Here is a 25,440-nt window from a genome sequence, read left to right on the forward strand (position 1 = left end):
AGGTTAGGCGGAGCATCTTTCTCAGCCCTAGCCCCAACCCTGTGGAACTCGCTCCCACCCCACATCCGCCTAACTCAGGACTTAACGGCCTTCCGCAAACTACTGAAAACCTGGCTCTTTCCCTAAAACCCAACCATCTGATGCGGATGCCGGTATGGAGCAGATAGCAGTGTGATGCGGATGCCTGTGTGGTGCGGATGCCTGTGTAGAGCGGATGCCTGTGTAGAGCAGATGCCTGCATGAAGCCGACGCCTGTGTAGAGCAGACCGGACGAGCGTGCAGACCTGATGAACGCATAGACAGACTGGAGTGCATTCGCAGGGACGACGGGAGTGCATGCATTTGGAATACATGAGAGCATGCACGAAGCACACTGAAAATGAGGGATTGACTAGAGCACGCAAGACGAACTATGCACGCGCGAATGTGTTCATGACTGCTTAAATTGCATGACGTACATAATATGCATTGATATGCGTAAATTTGAATGAACATATATCATACCCACCCCACGCCTACTCTCCTCTTTACACCACCACTCAAATAGAACACAGGGATACTATGACACCATTCTGTATAACTGTTCTCATATCAACATCCACCGCTCACTCCCCAGCACTCTAACTAACCACCGCTGGTTTAACACCCCCAGCCTGGCGTTTCTCCTCAGGCTTAACGCAGCCACTCTGGAGCGGGATAAATTCTGCCAGAGCGTACACATTCTCCTGACTCTCAACCACCACACCTACCGCTAAGAAGCAGCTACCACATCAACCCGCACCAGCTGCACACATACCTGTGCGCACACGCACCTTTTGACTCTCCTCACCCTCTCTACTGACTCGAACCTCGGTTCCCAAGGGCGTTCAACCTACCAGCGCCTTCAGACCATACCAATGGTATATAAGGCGCTATACAAATGCAAAATAACAATAACAATAACAATAACAACACCACACACAATTAGGACTACAAGTGACAGTACAAATTCACCTTTGGTACAAGCCTGTACTACACCGTAAAGTGGTAGTGATGGTGTCATGACCACTGTGAGGGGGCACAAGTTGTGCCACAAGCAGGCTCCCACCAGAACCCTGAGGACATTAAAAACACTGCAAAAGGGCTCCTGGAGCCAGTCCTTGTGCCTTTAGCTCCAGGCTCATATGTAGGAAGGAAGGGCTGTTCAAACAGGTCCCATTTATGTACATGAGCCTTTAAATCCAACATGGAAGCACCCACAAAGTCTAGTTCTAAGAACCAAGCCATGCGGTCTAGTGTTTTGGGTGTGGCAGGCCTGGAACTACTTTCCCTGGTACTACTTTACCTAGGCTATATAAACCACACCCTGACTGCAGAACATGCTTCGTGTTATTCTGCAACCAGCAGCATGACGCTCACCGTGTCCAGCTCCTGGTCTTCAGCATCTTCCTGTAATCCTGCAAGAACAAGAACAAGATTATTCTGTTTTACCTGAGAAAACACCATCCAGCACTCAGCATCTCAACTGGGCTGCAATCTGTGGAAACCGAGAGAAGAACATCATCACTCACCTGTGAGTACTAGCTTAAGGACTTCCGGCCGAACCGCTACCACAGCTGCTGTTCGAACATTGCGACCTGCAATAACGAGAAAGGGAAAAACAATATTAGAACACGTGCTTCCAAAACATCGAATTCTATCAGTCTTACCTGAATTCCATCGCGCTATGCCACGCTTCCATCCGGAAAAACCACAGCAACATCTGCAAAGGAAAAGAGACATATTCAGGTTTGCTTTCAATATTAAACAACCGCACAGCGCTGTACTTACCTTAACGGATTCCGGGAGCCTGTTTTTCATCGCGCTCTCACCCGCAGCACCACAGTGGCCGGTGAGGAGAAGAAGAAGAAAACATAGGTTAGCTTTAAAGGATAATAAAGGCGTTGCGCTTCGCGCTTTCTCTTACCTAGAAACGTGCCTCTCCATCCGGCACGCCAGCATCAAGAACTTTGCACCTGAAAAGAAGGAGACAAAGACATTACCGAATTCCCACCATAAACAGAACAAAGACTTACAATTAACAAACCTACCTGCCTACCAGCAGATTCGGGGTTACAGCAGGCCTGGGCCCAAGGAAGGCGTACTGCACCAGTGAAGCAACAAGGGCAGCTCGCCAACAAACGTCAAGCGCCCCTGCACAAGAAACGCAGGACGGATAGCTCACCCTACAAATAACTAAGATTCATTATTCAGCACTGGGCAACTACGCATCCAGGGTTCCAGATCTCAGAGCCTTCCAGACGCCCCCGGGGATATCAGGTGAGCGTAACAGATCGCTGAGCAGCCAGACTTATCTCAAGAGTAAAGTGAGCAGTATCAATAGTTACACAAAGGACAGCAATTACTATGATTCAAACAAACACTGAGTCAAGGTTTCTGAGTAAAAGAATATACATTTATTTGCACATCAGTTATTAAACATTTCACTATTATCAAGCAGTTGAAAAATCACGTTTCTAATACACTACACCACACCTAATAGATTCTGGACAAGTTAGGCTCAAAATGAAGTGTGAGCAAAATGGCACTCCAGTAATAAAAAGGGAGGGAAAGACAAAGTTGGATAGAAGTTGAGCAGCACCAACAAGTAAGTAAGCAGGGCAATCTAGAAAAAGGAACTACAGTGAGGAAATCAAATCAAGAGGCCAGGGCCAAAGTCAATGGACCAAAATCTTTGCAGAGGATCACACAGTTCAGGGTAGTTCGCGGTTAAGTCTTTGCCAAGAGTCCAGAATGAAGTTCGTCGGACGAAAAGTTACTTTAAAGAATAGAGAAGGACAAGCCCTTGGATTGGCAAAAGATTTCACACACTTTCACCACGGCTGGACGAAACGAACAGCCGGGTTTGCACAGTACCTTTAGAGCAGAAGAATGCTGTAGCTGAGGCAGACGTTCCTGGCAGGTCCTGCAGGCTCACGGTTCCTGAAGCGACTGTCGGACTGACAAGAAGGAGGAAGACTGGAGGGTCCTGCACTGCCCAGGGAAGAAACCAGCAGCGGAGCAAATCGATGAATAAAAGGTGTGCTCCTTAAAACGCAAGCAGGGTCTGTTCTTTCTGGCTATCCGGTTCACTGTAGCTGTACACAGCAAATTTGACCAGAGGAGGGAGGCCTGGCTAGCAGTTTGGCAAACTGGTTGGTCCCACCAGCTCAAGGTGAGAAGATTCCTTGCAGATCTTCCCTGTCGAAGTTTTGAGATTCAGACCCGCAGCAGGGCTTCACCGGGAGATTCAGTCGTGGTAGAGGTCCTCTTCTGTTAGCTTCTCTTCAGTTCTCTTGATCCAGTGGCGATGCTGCCTCTCAGTCCCCGAGAACTGCTTTTTATGCAGTTTTCCCCCATTCACACAGCCTGGCTGTCAATCACACAGCATGGTGGCTGTCTTGGCGGGACAGTCACCTAGCCAATCAAACAAGAGTACGACTTGGGTTACCAAGGGAACCCATGGCAGGGGTCCTAAAACCCCTCCCTCACATCCTGCCTACCCAGAATTTCAGGCGCCTAAGGAGGGCTTCTGTGGAAAAGCCCGCCAAAGGTCGGTGAACAAATGGATCAAACCGGGTTTGGCGCGCAGAGTAAAACACGAGAAAGACCTTTACAAAAAGAAATGGCGAATAAACCCAGCCGGAACAATATAAAACTGTATATGGTCCAGCAGGTTTGTTTGAGTCTACCAAGATAGCCTAAAACAATACAAAGGCTATATAAGATAACCGCGGTAGAAAAATGAGGGTAGATACCACTGCCACCAGCCAAGTCTTAATGAAAATGGAACAAAACAATGTTCCATGAGAGACAGACAAAATGGGATAACTATTAACCCTTTACAGTACTCTATGTAAGATAGTTTGTACTGGGTCTGTGGTTTAAAAAAGACTAATAAAGTTAATGGCAACTTTACATGTTCAGGGAGACAGTAGCCAGTCCCAGAAAATTGAGTCTTAGTTAGGAAGTCTAAAAAGACAACCTTGTGTCACTGCACTGAAGGTGCTGTGTAACACACAGTAAAAAGATGATGCCTATGGAGTAGGTGAGGCTCCACAGTCTATGAGCACAGAAATGTTAAATACACAGCAAAACACATGTAAGAGTGGAAAATAAGGCTCACACTCTTACCAGGTGAAAAAAATAAATCCTAGAAATCCATCAAAGCTTCTGAGGGACTCGGTAGGTAAGGGAAATTAGCCATTCTGGAGAATTCTCCCTAACAAGCAGGACCCCATCCAAACTGATGTAAGGAAAACCCGGAGGGAACACAGCAAACGTAGCATCTGAAAGCTGATATCAAGAAATAGAGTAATTTTCTCATTGGTACTCTGCGTTCTCCGTGAGTAAGACAGCCGAAATAGAGTAACTAGAGTAACGGACCACCTTTGATGTTTTGAATATTATTCTGCCATTATTTAGCCATTGTTTAGTCACTTTTTGAAGTTGATGAATATTAGCTTTGTTGTTTGGCGATTGTGGTGGGGCAGAAAAAGAAACGCGGCAGTACTTGCAGAATGTTGTGAAATCTTGTAATTAAACTAGAAACTTACAACAAAGAGACCTGGAAAGTACTTGGTTGGTGACCTTCGGCGAATACTGAATAATGAATCTGTGCAATTTTAGTGTTCCCCATTAATGGCTACCTCTAATCTTATGTTGGGATTCCCTCATTCTTCAATGTACGTTGCCCATATCTGCCCAAATCTGTCACTTGCGAGTTGTGAGTGGGTGTAGAACATTTCTGGGCTGAATGTGGTTAAGCCAGCTAACTGTGTTCAGTGTATGGATGCCTCCTTTGAGCAGACCCCAATGGGTGACATGCCGATGGGAAGGCGGTTTCGAAGCCTATGCGTTGTTCCCGCCGGACCTGTACCCCCAAGGTTATAACCAGAGCAACATCTATATCTAATGTCAGGTAAGTGACAACACTTTTTCCTGAAGTTAATAGATTAAGCAAATTTGACGAGGAGAAAGCAGTCCAAGAGATTGTTACGGAATTGAACCATTCACTGGGATGTCTAGGCTCTAATTTAAGACCTTTTTTATGGGGAGTACTACTGCCGAATGTGGTGGCGATGAATATACTAGAGTGCAGATCCGTAATAAACTGCCCACCTCCCCTTATGGTATTTCAAGAGCTATATTTGACAATGGTGATATTGCCCCTAGTAATGTACTATCAGGGTCTGGTCTGTCTGAGAGTAGCATGACAAGCATGGGGACTAATGAGATCTTCTTGGCGTTTGAATGCTTACTAACTACCTTAGTCTCTAAATGTGAAAAACTCAAAATTAGACTTCATCTCCAATCAGTTTTGCTTCACAAAAGTATTAACCGTATTAGTAAGACACTACCAGTGGTCGAAGTGGGCGGGAGCGGTCGGGAGCGGTGCTCCTCTACTTCTTTTAATTACGTTTTATAGTTCCTATACTTTTATTTTAAAAGTGTAGGAAGAAGTTGAAACTTTCACTTTCAGTGCACTGCACGGATCGTTCCTCTAAACAGCAGGAGCATGTGTTTTGGGGTTTGTATTGTGCGTGGGAAGGTGTGTGGCAATGGAGTTAGTGGTAAGCGGTGCAGGCCAGTAAGGAACATAGTTCCACTACTTCTTTCCGGACACTTTGACCACTGGACACTACACGATCAAGGCACTAATACAGAATTATCAGGAAATGCGATCAGTAAAAGCTTTATTTGCAAACACCCGAACACTAACTGTGAGGTCGAAGCTAAATATACCAAAACTGTAGTGGCACCTAAAGTGTGTGTACCTATTAAAGGTGGCACTGCACAAAGGAAAGGTAAAGTCATCTCCCAGGCATTTATGTATGCTAAACTAGCTAAAATGCACAAAAATGCATGTAGCATAGCGGCAGAAAATGCACAGAGAAATACTATTCAACCTCATGAGACAAATGGTAGTAAAACCACCATGCCCCCTAAGGCTATATATTTTGAGCCAATGGATCCAATTTAACAAATGGGCTGGAACACATTCTGTTGCAACCTGGGCAGCCATCATTGATAGATGTGAACCCAGATATGGCTATGATTGCTGTTACAGGCTCTGCTGTGCCTTCTTTGAAAAAAGCCATTGCAGCAACAAATAACCCCAATGTGTTAAATGATCAGCCTGGCCAAACAAAGCTTACAGATCTGTACTGTCGACCCCGATGGAGATGACCATGAAAGCTCTGCAATTAAAACCTATTTCTATAGAGGAGTATCTTCCTCTGTTAAATAGGGCAGCAGTGCTAAGTATGTTTCACGCAGTCGCTGCCTTACGGGTAATATGCTCTGCCGATATTAAAATAGTTGACCAGATTGACCATATCTCTACGAGCATCTCAAATATATGGTTTCACTCTGAGACAACCCTTGATCATATCCTGCAATATGAAACAGAGATACATTGTCATGGTTAGATCTGCAGTATAGTGAATATTACCCCGACTAAATCAAGACGAGATAAAGAAATCACTGTAAAGGAACCTAATAAACATAGCATGATTGGTTCTAATAACGATGCAACCCTGACTGGGAATGATGGTCATGGTGTTGCCCAATATTTGGGCCGTAGTCCATCTAATCATAAAACGAACAATATGTCTCAGCGAGCTGGTTGTCCTGCTAGCAGTTGTGGATCTGTAATTTCCGATAGACCTATTCTATCTGCGTCCATAAGCTCTAATGAAGGCTTCTGGCAGTGGCTGCCTCTAGCCTTTAAACACCATTTCTCCATGTTGAGTTGCTGACATCCATATCCTATGTTCATGGAACACGTGAGGATTCACCCATCTGTTTGGTGATGATGTCCTATGGTCAGTATTGGATCTATTTTTGATAATAGCTTTGCAGGAAACATGGCTTGTTGATGATTTATGTTTGGATGGTCGAACAACAGTCCAGAAAGTAGCCACTGAAGGTTGTCTACGGCGCCCAAAGGGTGGGCTGCTGATATCGTTCTGGCAGCTGTGTTCTCTCGTTGAGGTGCCGGGTCTATTCACTATGGTTTTGGCTGGTAAAATGACCTGTGCTGGTCTAACTATTATAATTATTAATGAATATGATCTACCAACTGGTATTTCAACTATAGGAAATGTCGTTGCAGTGAAACAAATCCTTGAAAGGTTTGGGGAAAGGTTTCCTATGTGGATCATGGGAGATTTCAATGCCGAAATAAAATTACATGGATCTGATCCACAAGTGTCTTCCTTGTCTGCCCGGATTAACCAAGATGGGTTGTCAAAACGGGATAGTGTGTGGAAATCTGTTCTTGATAGATACGGTTTTCTCTGCCTAAATGGTCATTGTCCTTGTGATGCGCAGAGGGCGTACACCTGGGTCAGTGGAAAAAGTGCTTCAACCTTCAATTATGTTTTTGTAAACCAATTTGAGCTAGAATTGGTGAAAAAAATGCCTATAACTGTACGTGAAGAAAGTGATCATTTACCTCTGTGTGTCCTTTTTCAGGCTCTAAATACAGATGAAACTCCAAGTCCACATGAGTTCAACAGTAATATGTTTGTTAATAGTGGGGGGAACCGTATTCAATGGCACCATCACAACCTAAATGGGTAAATTAGCTGCTGACCAATTAATATCTCCATTTATCGCGACATTCTCAAAAGATGCAACCATTTCCCTGGTATAGGCGAAGCCTTTTCATCAATGATTGGCTGTATAAAGATATTGATCTCGAAGCAAAGATCCTATAAGAGTTCATATGAGTGCACTAATAAAAAGTACTCTAAGCGAAACAACCGCGATCCAAAGATGAATGCTGCAAAAAAAAAAAACAAGCAGATATTGCGGCCTTGATGTTCACCAATACAAGGTTTTGTAGCGCTGTTGGATCAAATATACGAATTAAAGATGCTAAAAAGATCTTTCGAAGATGACTTAAAGACCATAAGACTAAATGTGAAAAGGAACGCTGGCTACGTTTTACATATTTGGCAACAACTGATAATTATACAGAAATATGGAGTGAAATAAAGGCTGCAGCTAAAAACAATATGCCTATAAACTGTGTTCACGAGGAAATGTGGGATACACATATTAACTCTACCTTGGGATCCAGTGACCCTGTTGACATGATAATGTCCATGTCCTGTACGACTTGGACTTGTAACGCAACCATCCTTGATATTATCTTTATAATTGAACAGTTAAATCGGTCCCACGCTGCAGGACCTGATGGCATATGTAATGGTTTGCTGAAGAAGTCCCCTGTTGTATGGGCACACACCTTTCATCTAGTATTCACAGATATTGGAAGGTCTGGTATATTACCATCTACCTGGCGTGAGAGTCTCATTTTACCCCTATATAAGAAGGGACAGTGTATTGATCCAAGAAACTACAGAATGCTCGCAATGCTGGATATTCCAGAAAAAAGCTTTGCAACAGAGTTACTTGTAGAACTGAATAAATGGATCAACACAAATGCTATTCTGACCAAATATCAAACTGGGTTTAGAACCAAATCGTCAATGTCACATAACATTCTGATGTTGGTTTCCTCAGTTGAATATGCCTGGATACGAAGGCGAACTGCAGTCTATGGTGCAATCATACAAATCAGTGCCGCCTTCGAAACTGTTTTACGGAATAAATAGTGGCGGAAACCTGTGGCCTGGAATATTCCTATAGGGCTGCTTAGGATGATTATGTTGCTCTACTTTAAAGCCAGTGTTAAAATACACATAAATGGTAGAGGCCAATTGCCTTCTTCTGTCCCCACTGGTAGAGGCATGAAGCAAGGTTGTGTAGTAGCTGCTACCTTATTTAACTTATATTTAGCAGATCTGCAATTCTCGTTCGATAATGCCGAAATATGTCCTGTGAAAGTTGGTATTCTGGAGATTTACTGCTTTTAGACTACACACCGAAGGACCTTCAATCTCCATTAATCGACTTGGTGTTTTTGCAAGTGAAAATGGACTGAAAGTAAATATTGATAAAAGCAAAGTTATGGTGTTTGGTGGACCAGTAAAACCAAAGGTGTGAATTAGTTCGTCCCTAGACGGAGCTACATTTGAGAGTGTCAAATTGAAACACTTGTGTATAGGCCCGTTATAAATGCCATATCATATCATATCATAAATACTTAGGCCTCTGTGTGGATGATGGTCTCAATTGGAAACTCCACTTGGAACAAACTAAAGGCAAAGGTCTGAATATGGTAGGCACAATTAGCGCTTTCATTGGGAGGGATGGAGGCTACTCTGTAAAGACAATAGTGCTTTTATATATGTTAGAAATTGTACCAGTGTTGACCTATGGCATCTACATTTGGGGACATGCATTTGCTATGGACCTCAGTAAATATGAGGCAAAACTGTTGTGCAAATAGTTTTGTATGCCACAATCATTACCAATTGAATATCTTTATCTTTAATTGAATTTAATTGGGATTGCATCAACCTTCACATCCAGAACATATATGTGTTTTGTAAATATGCAAGCGCTAAACAATGGCACAGCGATGGTTGAATATGTCAAGACATTTTTTAGTCATCAGAATTGTAATCGAATTTGCACTTTTGGTAAAATTTTAACTCTCTTTAATCAGTGGAAAAACGGCTGTGATCTTCCCTCTGTATCAATAAATGTTCATAAGATCAAGTGTTGGCTAAAGCAAAAGATAGGCAGTTCAGCCATAGAAATGAACGCAGTTGCAATCCAAAATATATTGAAGCTTTCCCAGACTTTCAGATTGTTAGACCATGTTTACTACTTAAATTTAATCAGCGTGAGGTCCCTGAAATTAAAGGCGCAAAAGTAGGTATTCCTCGCGCCAAACGATTCTGTAGATTATGTGGTGGAACGGAAATGGAATCTCTGGAGCACATTATGGTTAAATGCGAGAGTCTCATATCTATTAGAGCCAACTTTTTAAAAATTATATGACAATCAAATGGACTGAACTGATACATCAATGCTCTGGCAAACTTTTATGGAGGGAAATGATCTACATTGTATGTATTTTATGGTGACATTTTATTGGAGGTGTGTGAAAATTTTCGATATATTATGAACATTGTTTTGTATTTGTATAGGGTTTTAGTAGAATTTAAGACTGATAAATACCATGTTTCTATGTAATTGTAAAAGTATGTTTTTGTGTTGTATTTACAAAGCCTTATGGCTTTAGGTATATTATCCAAATAAATACATATTCATCACCCACGTGCTGGAGAGGATGCTCAGGGAGAGAAGACTGTGTGCATGTTCGGTGGGAGTGCCTAATAATAAGGCTCTTCAGGAAGGGAATTGTTAAGCACTTGGAAGGATGGTTCCTACCGATAAAAAAGTGAGAGTTAAAGAATGGCTTGGTGGGCTGTGGGATCCTGAGAATTGCTTACCCTCCAAGGTGCAGATGGTTCTCCTGGTAGTGGTGTGGCGGCTTGCTATAGCGCAGAACTGGAAACAGCAACACGCACTGACGTACATCGGTTGGCTGAAAAAGATAAGGGACTTTGTGACCCTGGAGTGGGAGACATATCGCATACAAGGAAATCAAGCTGCGTTCAAAAACGACTGACATTCCTGCAAGATAACTTTAGATTGCAATGGTGCCCACACAGATTGAGAATATTGGATCTCCTTTCAGCCAAAATGCGGAGGCAGGCTTTTATACAAGTTAAGGAAGATGAACAATACCACTGGAGAGCCACATGGGGGTAGGGGTAAGGCAAATTCAGGTGGGGGGGCTGTGGGCTGTGGGTTATGTTTCAAATGCAAAATGTTAATAAAAACAATTTAAAAAAAGAAAAGTTCAATTTGAACTTAAACACATTAAAGATCATTAAATCATTAAACAATCATATTAATTATGCAGAGAATCTAAAATAATCCTTAGCATATTTGGATGCATGACCAGCGCCTTTGGGTTGTATACCACGATTGTATCTTCTTAGGAATTTTGACCGAACCCCCACCACTCGGGCCGATAGTCATCCATTCTGTGTACCTGTGCGGGATGTCATTAGATTCACTGAACCACCAGGTTTCAAATTGGATTTCTACAGCACAGTAATAGATTTCTAAGTTGCGCACTACTAGGCCACCCAGTGCTTCAATTTAGGAGTGAAAGGAAATGCTTTCATTCACCTGAAATCCTAAACACATCCCTAACTGAGGAGGGGAAGCCCTTATTTCTCAACATAGCTTTCCAAAATGCTGAGGACCACGAGTCCCTCCTCTACAAAGAGGAACCTAGATTTGCTGCTTTTCAACTTAGGGGCATTATCCTACATCCTGTGATGTTTGGCAGCAAGTCAGTTAAGAAGACTTAAGGTGTTAGTATCATCTACAAAAATAAACTATGGAGGACTGAAGGGATAAATAATGTAGGCCTATGGTCTGCTCAAGAAGGAGACTCGTGGGGCACAGCTAGTAACAAAAAAGATTTGGGAGGTCAAAGGGTAGGAGGACGATGCATAGTAAACTTTCTGTCAAAAAGAATATCCATTTCTGTATCAGTAACATCAAAAACGTATTCAATCTACTGTCCCAACATCATCTTAGATAGCCTTTTGAGATGTAGCATAGGCATAGGGATGTTATAAATTGTAACATGTCTTTCTATAATATATACCAAAACGGGATGACCATTGTTACATGAAAATAATCGTTTCCTACTACCTGTGTAAATGTGTAAGCACTCAAAGATGTATGCATGTCTCCTGTTTAGGGAAACAATGATTCTATGTCATGGGTAACGTGAGGTATGTGGCGGCTAGTAAATTGTCTTCACCAGATATGAACAGCTACAGGAAAAAAATGTAGGATTTGTTTCAAGACACATTTAGTCAAGAGAACAGAGATGTATTATAATGTCATTGAGGATATGACAGGATAAGGCATTTATAACGCGCATATACACAAGTGTTTCAAGGCGCGACGAGGCAAGGGAGGGGATCAAAGGGAGGACAGACAACGATCCCACATTGCGTGGGAAGGGGGGCAGGGGCAGTGCAGCACATGGGAATAGATAACAATTAAGAATAGATAAAACAAGTAATGGCCAGCAAGTGGCAAGTGCATGGGTAAGTGCAGACATCAGGTGTCAAGGGCTGGTAGGGGGAATGTAGGGATACAGAAACATTCCACAAGTGCGGGGCTTTCCAGGTGGGCAGTGCAGGTGTGTGACGCTAGTGGGCCTGGGCCCGAGATCAGAGGGTGTCCAGGTAGCCAGTGCAGTTCCGGTTACAGCCAGGAGGTCAGCAGAGCAGAGGAGGAGAAAAAGCAGAAGCAAAGAGAAAGGTTTTGAGGTGCTTCCGGAACCGGAGATGGTTCTTCTCAAGTTTAAGGGAGGCAGGGAGGCTGTTCCAGGGAGAGGCACCAGCCGAAAAAAGAGATCTACCAGCAACTCGTTGCTTGGAGAAACAACTGACCCTGAGGGAGTTGGAGGCGGATGAGCGCAGAGCTCCAGAAGACAGATATTTAGGTAGAGAGAGTTGAAGGTATTGAGGCCCCAGGCCCCAGAAGGCCTTGTGGACGATGCAGATTGTTTTTACCTTATTCCTCACAGCCACTGGGAGCAAGTGCAGAGATGTCAGTCCTGGAGAGATACGATCCCTGGGCTTGAGGCCAAGGACAAGTCTCGCAGTCCTGTTCTGGATAAGTTGCAGAGGGCGGAGAGTGGAAGCTGGCAGATTTAGAAAGAGGCTGTTGCAGTAGTCCAGCCTAGAGAGAGCCAGAGCTCTGGAGACAGTGAGCCTCTGGTTGAAGGAGAGGAAAGGAAGAATACCTCTGAGGAGGTGCAGCTGGTAGTGTGACTTTTTTAGAGATCTCTGAGATGTGAGGGGAAAATGATAGTGTGGAGTCGAAGATGACCCCAAGGTTTTTAGCTTTGCAGGTGGGAGCAGGAAGAGGGCCAAGAGAGGCCGGCCAGAGAGCTATAGGAAAGGAGGTAGCGGGTGTGCCGATGAGGAGAATCTCAGTCTTACTGGCATTAAGGCAGGCGTCGTTGGCGGCACACCACTCCTGGATAGCAGACAGACAGTCAGAGATGAGTGAAGGAGAGGAGGAGGTCGAGTGTAGCCTGGACATGAGCTGGGTGTCCTCTGCATAGCACTGAAAGTTGGGACAGAGAGCAGCGATGTGGTGGGCAAGGAGTGCATTGTGTGGTATGGGATGCTGGCTGATACGGTCTATACATTTACGTAGCGCTTGGGAAATTGTGTTGAATGCATAGGTGATGTATATTCAATTTAGAAAGGAGTGTGCAAGCTCCTCTACTGAGAACGGACATGGGTCAAATACCCTGTCCTATTTCATTTCTTCCACCCAGGAGGGTCTTCAACCACGGTCTAGCTCACTGCACCCTTCACAGAGGAGAAATAGCCATTTTCATATCAGTCTTTGTCCCACCGAAAAGGGCAGTCCAGCACTGAAATGCTGGACTGCCCTTATTCAGTACTAGTGAAATATTCAGTTTAGTGTTGGTGAATTTGAAATGTAAATCAAAGAGTTTAACCAAGTATCCAAATTGTAATGTGTTTGTATCTTTACTAAATGTTGTGTGTGGGGGTAGTGGCTGGGGGATAAAGGGAACGCTTGTTTGGGTGGGGATCCACCCAATTCAAAAATACAATCTGAAAAAGACAATACAGTAAAACTGCACAAGGAACGTGCACACGAGGAAACAACTGATGAAAAAGAAGCATAGAACCATTAAAATAGTATTGTACACGCGTGTTGTTATCTTGTGTGTTTGTTTTTCTTATTTTAGCGGCTAATGTCCGATGGCATGCCAGTATTACTATTATTCATCTTCTCTATCAATGGACATACTTGCATTTTGTGCTGCGAAACATGTGGCTTATCTCCATTTTGTCATATTTGACATGCACTGACTGAGAGCGAAACACCTCCCAACACCTTTTGGTACCATAGTTCTTTTAGAACTTGTGACTAAGGAAACTGGTTTGATCCTTTACATACAAAGGAGTAGCTGAATCAATATAAGGAGTTGTTGCTGAAGGGTGGAATTGACGAAACAGCTCCGGCGGAAGTGCACAGAGGCGTGCACAGAGGAACTAGTCACGTCATATTCCAGCAGACATCTGCGTTGACGACAGATTAGTTTGGTAAATGTATGCAATGCATGCTATGTGGGGAGCATTTTTCTACTGGGAGGCCTAAGCCAAGGGTTCTAGAAGATTCTTGTTAGGTTTCTTATCCGTCACCTGACACGTCGTGGCCTATAAAGACCGGAAGTCTTGAGGGCGAGAGTGAAGTTGCTGCGGACATTTCCTTTAAGGTGAATGTTGCCCGGCACTCGAGGGTTAAAGAGTGCGGCCCCCGCCACTGGAAGGGCGGAGCCACGGGGAACGAAGAACGGAAGGGGAAGGGGATTATGGGTAGGCGCAAGGGGGTGCCAGTTCGTTATTGTAGAATAATAAAGTGGATGTATGCCACGACCTCTCTGTGTGTGTGTGTCCTCCTTATCTACCCGCGAGGGTAGCAACACTGGCGACGAGGCCTCTCCTCGCACACGACGGAGTCCTCCTCCTCCTGCAGCCCGACGCATCCGCGCCTGAAGCGCTCCTGAGCTCCCGGGCTCCAGCCGCGGCTTTTCCGTCGCCCCAGAGGTGGCGCGCGTTCCTGTTTCTCGTGTCGGCAATCCGCCGCACACGCGACCGCCCACATCCGGGCCTCCTCCTGCCTCCCACAGAGTGCAGCCTCACATTTTCGTGTCGGCAATCCGCCGCGCACGTGACCGCCCACATCCAGGCCTCCTCCTGTCCTCCACAGTGTGCAGACTCGCATTTCGGGCTGGCAAATCCCGCCACCCGCACACCCGCCCACACAAGGGCCGCTCCTTGCCTCCACAGCGACCACACGCCTGAGAGCAGACACCTGGCCCCTACACAGCAGGAGCACGAAGACGCGGCAGACCTTTGTCCTGCAACACGTGGAGCGGTGACCTCACCCACAACAGCATCCTCCAGGTGGGTGCCCCTAACACGTGCATATTCCACGATTACCACGCAAGCTGAACCCGCGCCTTCCAGCCACCGCCACCTAGCACCATGAGCAGAAGAAACTCCGTGAGTGGGTCCCGTCCCGACTCGCCACAGCAGGCTCGTGCCGCGCAGCCGATTCAGCTGCGACTGCCGCCGCCATTCACCATGACCCCTCAAGCCACGAAAGGACCAAGATGGACCGATTGGATGGAGGATTTCCAGCACTACGTCAGAGGGTCCGGTGACGGCGACTCCCCCCACATTAGAGACATTTTTCTTAACCTAGTAGGGGGCGAAATCAAAACTGTGGTGAAAACCATCCCCTCGGCTGAACAGGACACGTTCAAGAAATTAATTGCTGCGCTTGACAAACTCCTTATCATAGAAGTCAACCGCGATTATGAACGTTACCTATTCAACAAATGTACCCAAATGCCGCAAGAGACCGTGGACGAATTCATAACCCGCTTGAGGGTTAAAGGCGCCAACTGCCAATTCGACGCTTTCTCCCTAGAGGAAGCCATCAGGCTGAGGGTCATTGAAGGATGTCTGTCTCCCGCCCTAAAGAAGCAGCTTCTAAAGAAACCCCTCTCCATTCAGGAAGTGAGCGAACTCGCCCGCATACATGAGAGGGTTGATGCCCAAGCCTCTTCCATGGCCAGTCCTGGCAGCCCCAAACTAGACACCACTGAGCTCGTTGCGGCCATACCACCACCTCGCCCACATGACAGAGGGCCACAATCCTATAGAACACAGCCTACACACACTCCCCGACTACAAAGGCAGTACTACCGCTGCGGGATGTCCTTCCCACATGCTGGGTCGTGCCCCGCGTTATCCCAACGGTGCACGAACTGCGGAAGAGAAGGGCACTTTCACTCTGTGTGCCGGGAGGGTGTACCGTTTCCACCGATGCGGCCGCAAGCACTAACCAGAACGCCACCCCGCCCGCCGCCGCCACACTACAATCAACCCAGATACCACCAACAAGGATCAGGTCAAAGGCGGTACATCAGAGCCATTGACGAGTATCAACCACAAGAGTACATGCCACCATACGGGCCGTCAGATCAAGCCAGACGCCTCGTGGATGAATATGACTATCCACCGATGGACTACAGATACGAGACAACCCACCAGGATGAGCAGGAATGTACGTATGACATGCCGTACGACACATACGCCCAAGACGACTTCGTCAACCTTATACTTGATTCGGAAGAAGCCAGAGAAGCCCCCAGAATCCCTGTCAAATTAGGCAACTGCCAGTTCAACTTCATGGTTGATTCAGGGCAACTGTCGACATCATGGGCGAGCAGGACTACGCCGCAATACCAAACCCGCCAGCTCTCAAACCATCTCGCTCCAGGATATTTCAATGGGGTGCCACAACTCCCCTACAGTCAATGGGATGTTTCCCGCAACGCCTCCTCTTGAACGGCCGCCAGATCAACACGTCAGTACACGTTATCAGATCACTGGCCAGAAGTCGATGTCTGCTCAGCTACCTCACCGCGTCCCGTCTGGGGCTCATTGAAATACATGTGAAAGCAGGTGACACCATCACAGCAACCCCAACCAACGAACTCGGAAGTGACTCAATCGGCTCCATAGCATCCTACCAACCACAAACCCTGATCACCCAAGCTGACATTGTAAGGGACTTTCCTGACCTATGCAGAGGGCTGGGCAAACTCAGAGCCCCCCCCATCATACTCCACATTGACCCCTCAGTCAGACCGGTACTTCAGCATCCCCGCAGAGTTGGCTTCCACCTGCAAACAGCGGTATCAGAAGCACTCCAACAACTACTTGATGATGGTATAATTGAACCTGCCACGGGGCCAACCCCATGGGTATCTCCCCTTGTGGTCGTACCAAAGGAAGGGGGTAAAATCCGGCTGTGTGTGGACATGAGGGTGGCAAATACCGCCATCCAAAGGGAAAGACACCCGGGACCATGCATCGAAGATATGATCGTCCAACTGAACAATGCACAGATGTTCTCTAAACTCGACCTTAATCAAGGCTACCACCAGCTGGAGATGCATCCTGATTCCAGACCCATCACAACGTTCGCCACACATGACGGACTCTACAGATACCGCCGGCTAAATTTTGGGATCTCGTCCGCCGCGGAGATCTTTCAAGAAGCCATTCGGCACGTAATCAGACCCATTAAAGGCACGCTGAACTATAGCGACGACATCCTTGTGTTCGGGTCCACGAAAGAGTCCCATGACATGGCTCTGCGTGCCACGTGCGCAGCACTTCAGAAAGCAGGCCTCACCCTCAACATCTCCAAGTGTCGTTTCAGCAGGACAAAACTGAAGTTCTTTGGACACATTTTCTCCCGTGAAGGGATGCTGCCAGATCCCGACAAGGTCGACACGATCACCAACCTCGGCGAGCCGCAACACGTAGCGGACGTTCGCTCTTTTCTCGGCATGGCAGGCTACTGTGCACGATATATACCTCACTACGCGTCCCTGACGGACCCATTGAGGAAACTCCTCCAAAAAGATTCGGTGTTCGCATGGTCCCCTGCTTGTCGCCAGGCGTTTGCGGATATCAAGCGCGCCCTTACTGAAGCACACCGCCTGGCGTATTTCAACCCATCATGGCACACTGAAATCGTTGTCGACGCAAGCCCCGTGGGCCTGGGCGCCATCCTCGCCCAGACCAGCGGTGAAGACATCCATCCGAGACATGTGATCGCCTATGCGAGCAGGGCGCTGTCCACCACAGAACTTGCTTACTCCCAAGCAGAAAAAGAGAGCCTGGCCGCCGTCTGGGCCTGTGAGCATTTTCATTCGTTCATCATAGGGAAGAAATTCACGCTCATAACAGATCACCAGGCCCTGCTGTCTCTATTCGGGAATCCGCACACAAAAATGCCCCCCAGGATCGAGAGGTCGGGCATTCGGCTACAAGAATATAATTATGACATTATCCACCGTCCCGGGGGTGACCTGAACCCCGCTGACTATCTCTCGCGACACCCCGTTGGGCCCCCAGTGACCCGGGAAGGAGATGTCGCATATGTACGATACATCTCAGCCAACTCTTTACCCCCAGCACTATCCCTCGAGAGAGTCGCTGCCGCCTCGGCCGCTGACCCCACCACGGCTCTTGCCATCAGCCTCACATCAACCAACAAGTGGAACGACCACCATAGAGCAATGCTGGCACACCCGGGGGTGTGTAGACAAGAGATTGAAAGACTGGCCAGGATATATAGAGAACTAGCCGTTAAAGATGGCAACATCCTCCTCAGAGGATGCAAGATAGTCATCCCCGCCACGTTAAGAAACAAGGTCGTCAGCACGGCCCACGAAGGGCACAGAGGAGCCGACAACACGAAGAAGCAACTGAGATGCCACGTCTGGTTCCCTTTTCTGGACGCAGCAGTAGAAGAATGGGTGAGAAACTGTCACGCTTGTCAGTGCACAGCCCCTCCAGAACGTCCACCTCCACTACAGCACACACAGATTCCAGAACACCTGTGGGAACGTGTGGCAATGGACTTCTACGGGCCAACGGAGTCCGGTGAATACCTCCTACTCTTCATAGACGAGCACTCAAGATTCCCCATCGTCAAGTCAGTCACCACCACCGCATTCCCGCAAGTAGCGGCAGCAATAGAGGAAGTGTTCAGCGAGTGGGGAATACCCGAAACAGTCAAATCCGACAATGGGCCACCGTTTTGCGGAGCTGAATTCAACATTCTAGCGGAACATTTGGGATTCCAACATATGAAGATAACCCCCCGACACCCGCAAGCTAACGGCATGGCTGAACGCTTCATGGCATCGATCAAAAAGATGAGACAGAGAGCCAGACTGGAAGCAGTTGACCCACACCAGGCGCTGTGCCGACTTCTAAGAGACTACAGAAACACACCTCATGAAGTCACCAACAGGACGCCGGCAGAGTTAATGCTCCGCTACACCGTGAGAACTCGCATACCCCACAACGCATCACATGAGGAGCTCCCCGACATGGAAGTACTCCGAAAGGATGCAGAAGCCAAAGAGAAAGCAAGGAAAGACACTGACTCCCGACGACACGCAGTGATACCGGATTTCCACATCGGAGATGAAGTGCTCGTCCAACAACCAACACCAAAGAAAACAGACACACGATTCGTCCCAAGCCCGATGAGGATAACCCCAGTCAAAGGCACGATGGTGACAGCAGAAGACCAGAACCGAGCCATCACCAGGAACTGCCAACAATTTAGACATTACAGCAGACGAGAAGATGCAGAACCCCATCAGAGATCGACCTCTCCAGAACCGCGAGATCCGCGGGATGACCTATGGATCCCTCCGGGAAAGGACCCGGGAGGAACGAGTCAGGGAGAAGGAATGCCAGAGTCACCAAGGCCGATTGCACCCGACGAAAGACCTCGGAGAGCAGTCAAGAAGCCGGTGAGACTAGTCGAGGAATGCTGACTCTGATGTTTGAACATATTTGTCCGGGGGTGGTGTTGCCCGGCACTCGAGGGTTAAAGAGTGCGGCCCCCGCCACTGGAAGGGCGGAGCCACGGGGAACGAAGAACGGAAGGGGAAGGGGATTATGGGTAGGCGCAAGGGGGCGCCAGTTCGTTATTGTAGAATAATAAAGTGGATGTATGCCACGACCTCTCCGTGTGTGTGTGTCCTCCTTATCTACCCGCGAGGGTAGCAACAGTGAACCTTTAGCTAGTCTTCTGTCTTGCAATACAAATAAACCTGTTACTGGTTTGCCACCACAAAAATGATGAGTGGGTTCTCTTTATATGATACTTCGTTTGACAGACCATTACGTGAAACCTCAGTTATTTGCGTAAAACCTCACTTATTTGCCTTGCTTGTGTAGGTACCATCCGGCATTACTCCGGAGTCAGTATCCTAGTTTAGCATTTTGTTAACCTTAGATTGCGCTAACTTGATTGATGCAGAAATGTAGTCCATTACTCTGTGATTTCTTGTACTACATCTATGCCATGCAACAAATGATTAACAATGTACTTTACGTTTTTATTTCAGGCTTGCACCATTTTGCAGACTACTATAAATGCGTTCAAAGAGATGCTACATGGTAGATTTAACCGGAGATCAGAGCTGGCTTTCTTTATATCATCGCTAGAAATAAGGTATCGTATCTCTTCGGTTATATAGTTTTCATACACATTTCTAACCATTATTTGAAAGCAGGAAGCACGGGGATGTCTATGCCATTTGCGCATTTTACAAATTCCCCAGAAGCATGTCAAAAGGTTAACATTCATTTCATCGCAGCAAGATTTCCCTAACAGCATCTTGTATCTAACAGTTTCTCGAAATATCTGCCCATCACGAGGAATGTGTACCTCACTGAGGAAGACACAACACAATGAACTAACTTAAGCCTGTCTGTTTGTGAATGACAACACATACACCAGACTTCATTAAGTCTCGCATTACAGTTTATTGCTTTTGTCTTGAACATGCAGTAAGAACACATTAATAACGTCTTCTGATTCGTCCAAACTGCTAGTGTTCTGGTGGGCAAATTATTGGAGCAATACTTTGCAGCCTATATCTTTTTATTGAACAGAATTGGCTACTTTAGGATGTTTTATATCCGCATCAGGATATCATATAGAAGTCTGATGCTGCATACTAGTTTTAGGGGCAATGACATTATTTTACCATTGTTACAAACCTTTGAGACTATTTTTATTTATGCATGGGTAAGACAAGGTGACAAGCTGGTAAAGCCATTTGGCATAGGTGACAAAGTGACAAGTATGAGGCCGATTGGGGAGGACCAGGAGATTCTGGGAGCAGGGGAAACCACAAACTCCTATGTGCACCCAAGGGAAGTGGTATATGGACAATGAGCCAGAGTCTGACTTCCCTCCCCAACTCTCTTAACAAGAAATCACATCAGAGGCTGTATTCCAAGAATAAGGACACTCTAAGGGTGTTGGAGAAGCATGCATTCTGGTGGCTCCTGTGCTGCAGTTCCATTTAAAGTGAGTCACACAAACATCGGGTGGGCAAAATTCTCACCTGAGATGCATCCAGCAAGCTGACCCGCGAGCAACAGACATACACAAATTCAGACGAGAACTTTTCACTGACAGTGAAGGAAGTTGAGACAGGGGGCCATGCAGGTGCCATGACGGTTCCGCCTGATCCCAAGATGGTAAAGGGAGTATTTAAGCCCTCAGCCCACATGCTCTTTGTCAATCAGTCAAGTAATAAACCCTGAAATGCAGGAGAATCACAATACATGCAATTTATTAGGATAGGTGAAACACGAGGTGCAGGGCTTGGGGGGTTGGGGGACGGGGGTTAAACAAACAGACCCTAACCAATATCATTATTTGCATTTAATAAGAACATTGCCCAGCACATCCTTGTCGTTTCCAATCTATTTTGGTGTTTGCCACGGCTCTATCCCTGGACTGCATTTTTTTCACTTTCACACTCCTCTTGCTGCCATTATCTCCTCCTTCGGGCTTTTGCCTCACTTCTATGCTGATGATACACAAACCCTTTTGCCTTTATTCTGCATCTCTGACCTGCTCCACTCAGACACCTCTGACTGTCTCTTGGCCATATTGGATTATGTGAGGCAGTCTCCTGCTTTGAATTTATAGTGATGTTTGAGGTGAGCTAAAGGGACTGGGTGAAACCACATATAGCAGGATCATCTGTAAAAACACACAATGTCCTAGCACTGGATGTTTCAGAAAGGTTGTACTTATCTGGGCCCTTCTGCCATGGGATATCCTCTGCCTCAGGTTGCTGGTGGATGATATGTTGGCTCACCCTTCATTTGCTTCTAGGAGAGGTTTGGTTTCTATCTTCCAGCTTCCTGACAGTCCCCCAACTGAAGAAGTAGCTTAGCTTGATGAGTTGCAGCTTCCTCCAGCTGCTGTCTGGCTTGGGCCAGCTGGTCGGCTTGCACAAAGTGGTTTCTTATTCTTGGTCCTTTTGTGTCAAGGGATCAGGATTGTCCAAGTTGATCTCCTCCCACATGTGATCTCAAGCAGTCTTCCCTTGAAATAAGGATGTGTCTCCTCCAAGTTTCTCCCCCATATTCTGCTTCATGCACCCTCTTTATAGTGCAGGGAGAGGCGTTGTTCCTCCCCCTTTGTTTCCTATGAGTTGTTTCTTATACGAGACGAAGATTAGAGCCCTGAGTTTGGATTGAGTCAGAAGGGGGTGACTCTGATAAAAGCTACACTGGCTCAGTAAGGTTTTAAAGGTAGGCGTGAGGGTTGGTGCCATCTTGGATTGAGTTTCTACTTTGACCGCAAGCGTGGAAGTGTCTGCTTCCTTGCTGACTGTTCCTGTTCATTGTAATGGGAACTCTGCAAAAGAGCGTTCTCCACTCTCCTTAATGGTTATTGGAGTTTCTGATCTGGTAGGTGAGTATTTCGCAGAGACCACTTGGTCAAGGCCTGAAGACTGTAGTTTGGTAGTCTCTCATCTGCTATTGGTAAGTAACACGGTTATGCGGTGTACACAGTAGAGATTCTTTTTGACCTGTGAGAGTCTGCACATGCAATTAGTGTCTTCGGTAATTTCCCAAGTCCATAGCTGAGACTCAGAGGAGAAACCATAGATTCCCTAATTAGAGCCCAATGCATTTTGGAATGGGTTGTCTGTTCCTCCGGAATAGGTCTTCCTCTGATAAGGCCAGGCTATATTGTGCCTTGAGAGGAGTAAAGGGCCTGTGGGATCCCACCTCTACCATCCTCTGGGAGGAACATTCAGTAGTGGCTGGTCCAGCTCCATTCCTAGAGGTGCGCTACCATTCAACATGAGTATAGGATGTGGCAAGAATTCATCACACTCCCCATGGATCATTTTCTGCATCCTCATCAACAGTGTGTGCCAGGGCCTTCTTTAATGACATTGTCAGTCATCCGGGACAATCAGATGCACCACCTATGCTTTGTCTGCTAGACCATTAAATAAAAAGGACTCACTGCCAATACTACCAATGGAAGTTAGCATCATCCTCAAAAAACGGATAGGGATTTAAGTTGGGAAAGTGGTTACAAGGGCCCCCATGAGAAGAAGGGCCAAGTAGTACAACGAGTTCTCATAACCCAAACAAAGGAAGAACTTGCGTCTTTGTTAGCCTTAGTTGGGTATTATAGGAGCTTTATACCCTCCTTCTCTTCTTGGGTGACATCCCTTACAGATAAACTCCTATCCATTTTAACATAAGTGTGTGGACCCGACGAAATAAGATTTCTAATTTTGAAGAATGGTCTATTTAACCCTCTACTGATTTTATGCCAACTTTAAGTAAGAATTCTTCTTACAGACTGATGCCTCCAGAATTTGGATAGGGGCTGTGTCAGGATTCAAGGGTATACAATAAGGTTTTCACATGAGGGCATCCACTGTAAGGGTCGTCCTTTTAGGAGTTCACCCACAAGTACATGTTTGAAACACTCTAGCAGGAGGAGGTACAGGGGTGGTAGTTTTTAGGTGGTTGAAGTTGTATGGGTTATGGTTTGATTTGAAACAGAGAAACTAAAGAAAATTTCCCTTAATGAAGTCTTCAGGAGGCCTTTGTTTTCCCAAGGCAAGAAGGAGCCCCTCATCAGCAGCAGTGATTGGAGGGGACTGGCAGTGAGGTGGATTGGAATTCTCACAGGGAATTCTAAACTGCCTTCCATTCAAGTAATCAAAGAAGCAGGTCACAGTTTTATAGCTCAGCAGAGCTTTGGAGAAAACATTTTAAGAAGTTCTTGTTCATGTTATTTAACTGCAGTGGAGAGACTCACGAATCTGTAACAGCTGAAGAAATCAGCTTGATAGGAGTGCTGAAGAAGAAAGGAAGTTGTGAACAGATGAAGCAAGATAATTGCTACTGATCTACTTGTAAAAACTGAAAACCATAGCCAGTTATCCGCAGTACAGTTATCATTTAAATTGCATAAAGCTTGTAGTTAAAGGACACGCTAGTGTTATAGATTGTTACTGTTAAAACAGTTGAAGTAAATGTGAGCCGATGTGTTCGTGGCAGCATTGAGGCTCGTGTATCGTTTCGTTTCTGAAGGAAGCGCGAGATTCTACTGAGCGTGTGCATTTCATTGTGCTCGTGTTAGGCTGCTAACATTAACCCTTTTAATGAGGTGCGCTGTCTATGTGGTCGGGCGCGAAGCTGAATTTACTAACTTTTCTACTTGAGTTAATACTAACATTAACAATTCACATCTTGTAAATAAGTTCCTATTCATGTAATGCTCGTCGCGTTTTTCCTTTCCGGGCGTATTAAAGAAAAGGATCTTCAAATGCGTGCCTATGAGCCGTGCTGAGTATTCCGTTGGGATTTTCAACAACGGTCTTCATTTACCGGTTCTTCTTCGCAAGATTGCCTCAGGGAACTGTTTCTGAAGTTTGAACTGTAAAAACCAAGTATGAACTGCAGTGCAATTGAGAGAAGGCAAACAGGAAATAAACTGTCTCCGGAGGAGACAGTATGAAGCGAGTCATCTTGAACTCTGAATGAATACGGAAATATTGTGAAAACTCCGACGACAGTAAAAACTGAACGTTAGCTGAGCAGAGAGCAGGCAAGACAGTTTGTGGGTGAACTCAGTGAAAATGAGCAACAAAAGATATCAGAAATGTTTCCAATTAAGCTGACCGGACATTTACCACGACTATCTTGAACTCTCATGGACTCAAACAAAAGGCTAAGTGGAGAGTCAGGGAGCAGTGTAAAGAGGAACAGCAGGCAAACCTGAGTTTTTCTCTGCAGTTTTTTTAAGTTGTTTAGCCTAGCCAGAAACTTCTGTAGAAGATAAAAGGAAGCCTATTTACTAGCAAGCATAGGCTGCAGGTATTGGAGGGTGTCAGAGGGCAAGAAAATAAGGTAAGAGTGGGTTGGAAGACAAGAGTTAAGTAAACGTTTTATTGTGTTTGCTTTTAGATCCTCACAGTATCACTTGGAGTGAACCTGAAAACAGACTCGGGCATATGCAGTCCATGGAGAATGCAGGAGCAGTGGGTGCTGTGAAGATCTGTGTTTGTTATTTTATCCCAATTCCCCTTTCCCCTTGGGTTTGCCCGTTGGGTAGTTGTTTCAGCTAAGAGACTATTGGGCGGGCAGACTTGGGCGTTCTGGTGGGCCAGCATCACTCCCGCAGGAAGCCTCTACTGGACCTGACAGGCTGTTCTCATCAATAACTGGATCGGGAAGAACAGCTTTAGCTGGAAACTCTTTCCTCGGATAATAGAAAACTGGAAACTAGAAACTATAATTTTATCAAATTTGAGTGCGTAGTGATAAAATGGCTCATTGAGATCTTATTTAAGTGCCAGAAAGATCAGATTGGTCGCGGGCCATGCAACATTTGGCTCTTAAGAAACAAAGATGCCAACGCCAGGATCATCAGGTAGTTTTTGAGCTTGCAAGCCAACCATGTCTTTTC

The 25,440-nt window shown here is 46.0% G+C and overlaps 1 protein-coding gene across 3 annotated transcripts in view; it reads left to right on the plus strand.

Moving 5' to 3' along the window:
* The window catches only part of CFAP46 (cilia and flagella associated protein 46), a 2,698,259-nt gene that overhangs the window by 1,594,943 nt on the left and 1,077,876 nt on the right, over positions 1–25,440 (plus strand). For all 3 annotated transcript variants that reach the window (XM_069611407.1, XM_069611408.1, XM_069611409.1), the window contains exon 39: positions 20,039–20,145. In XM_069611407.1, the coding sequence (XP_069467508.1) occupies positions 20,039–20,145 (107 nt within the window). The remainder of the gene's footprint in view (positions 1–20,038; positions 20,146–25,440) is intronic.

The sequence above is a fragment of the Ambystoma mexicanum genome, chromosome 8, assembly GCF_040938575.1.
Source record: "Ambystoma mexicanum isolate Mex_15411 chromosome 8, UKY_AmexF1_1, whole genome shotgun sequence".
NCBI lineage: Eukaryota > Metazoa > Chordata > Amphibia > Caudata > Ambystomatidae > Ambystoma > Ambystoma mexicanum.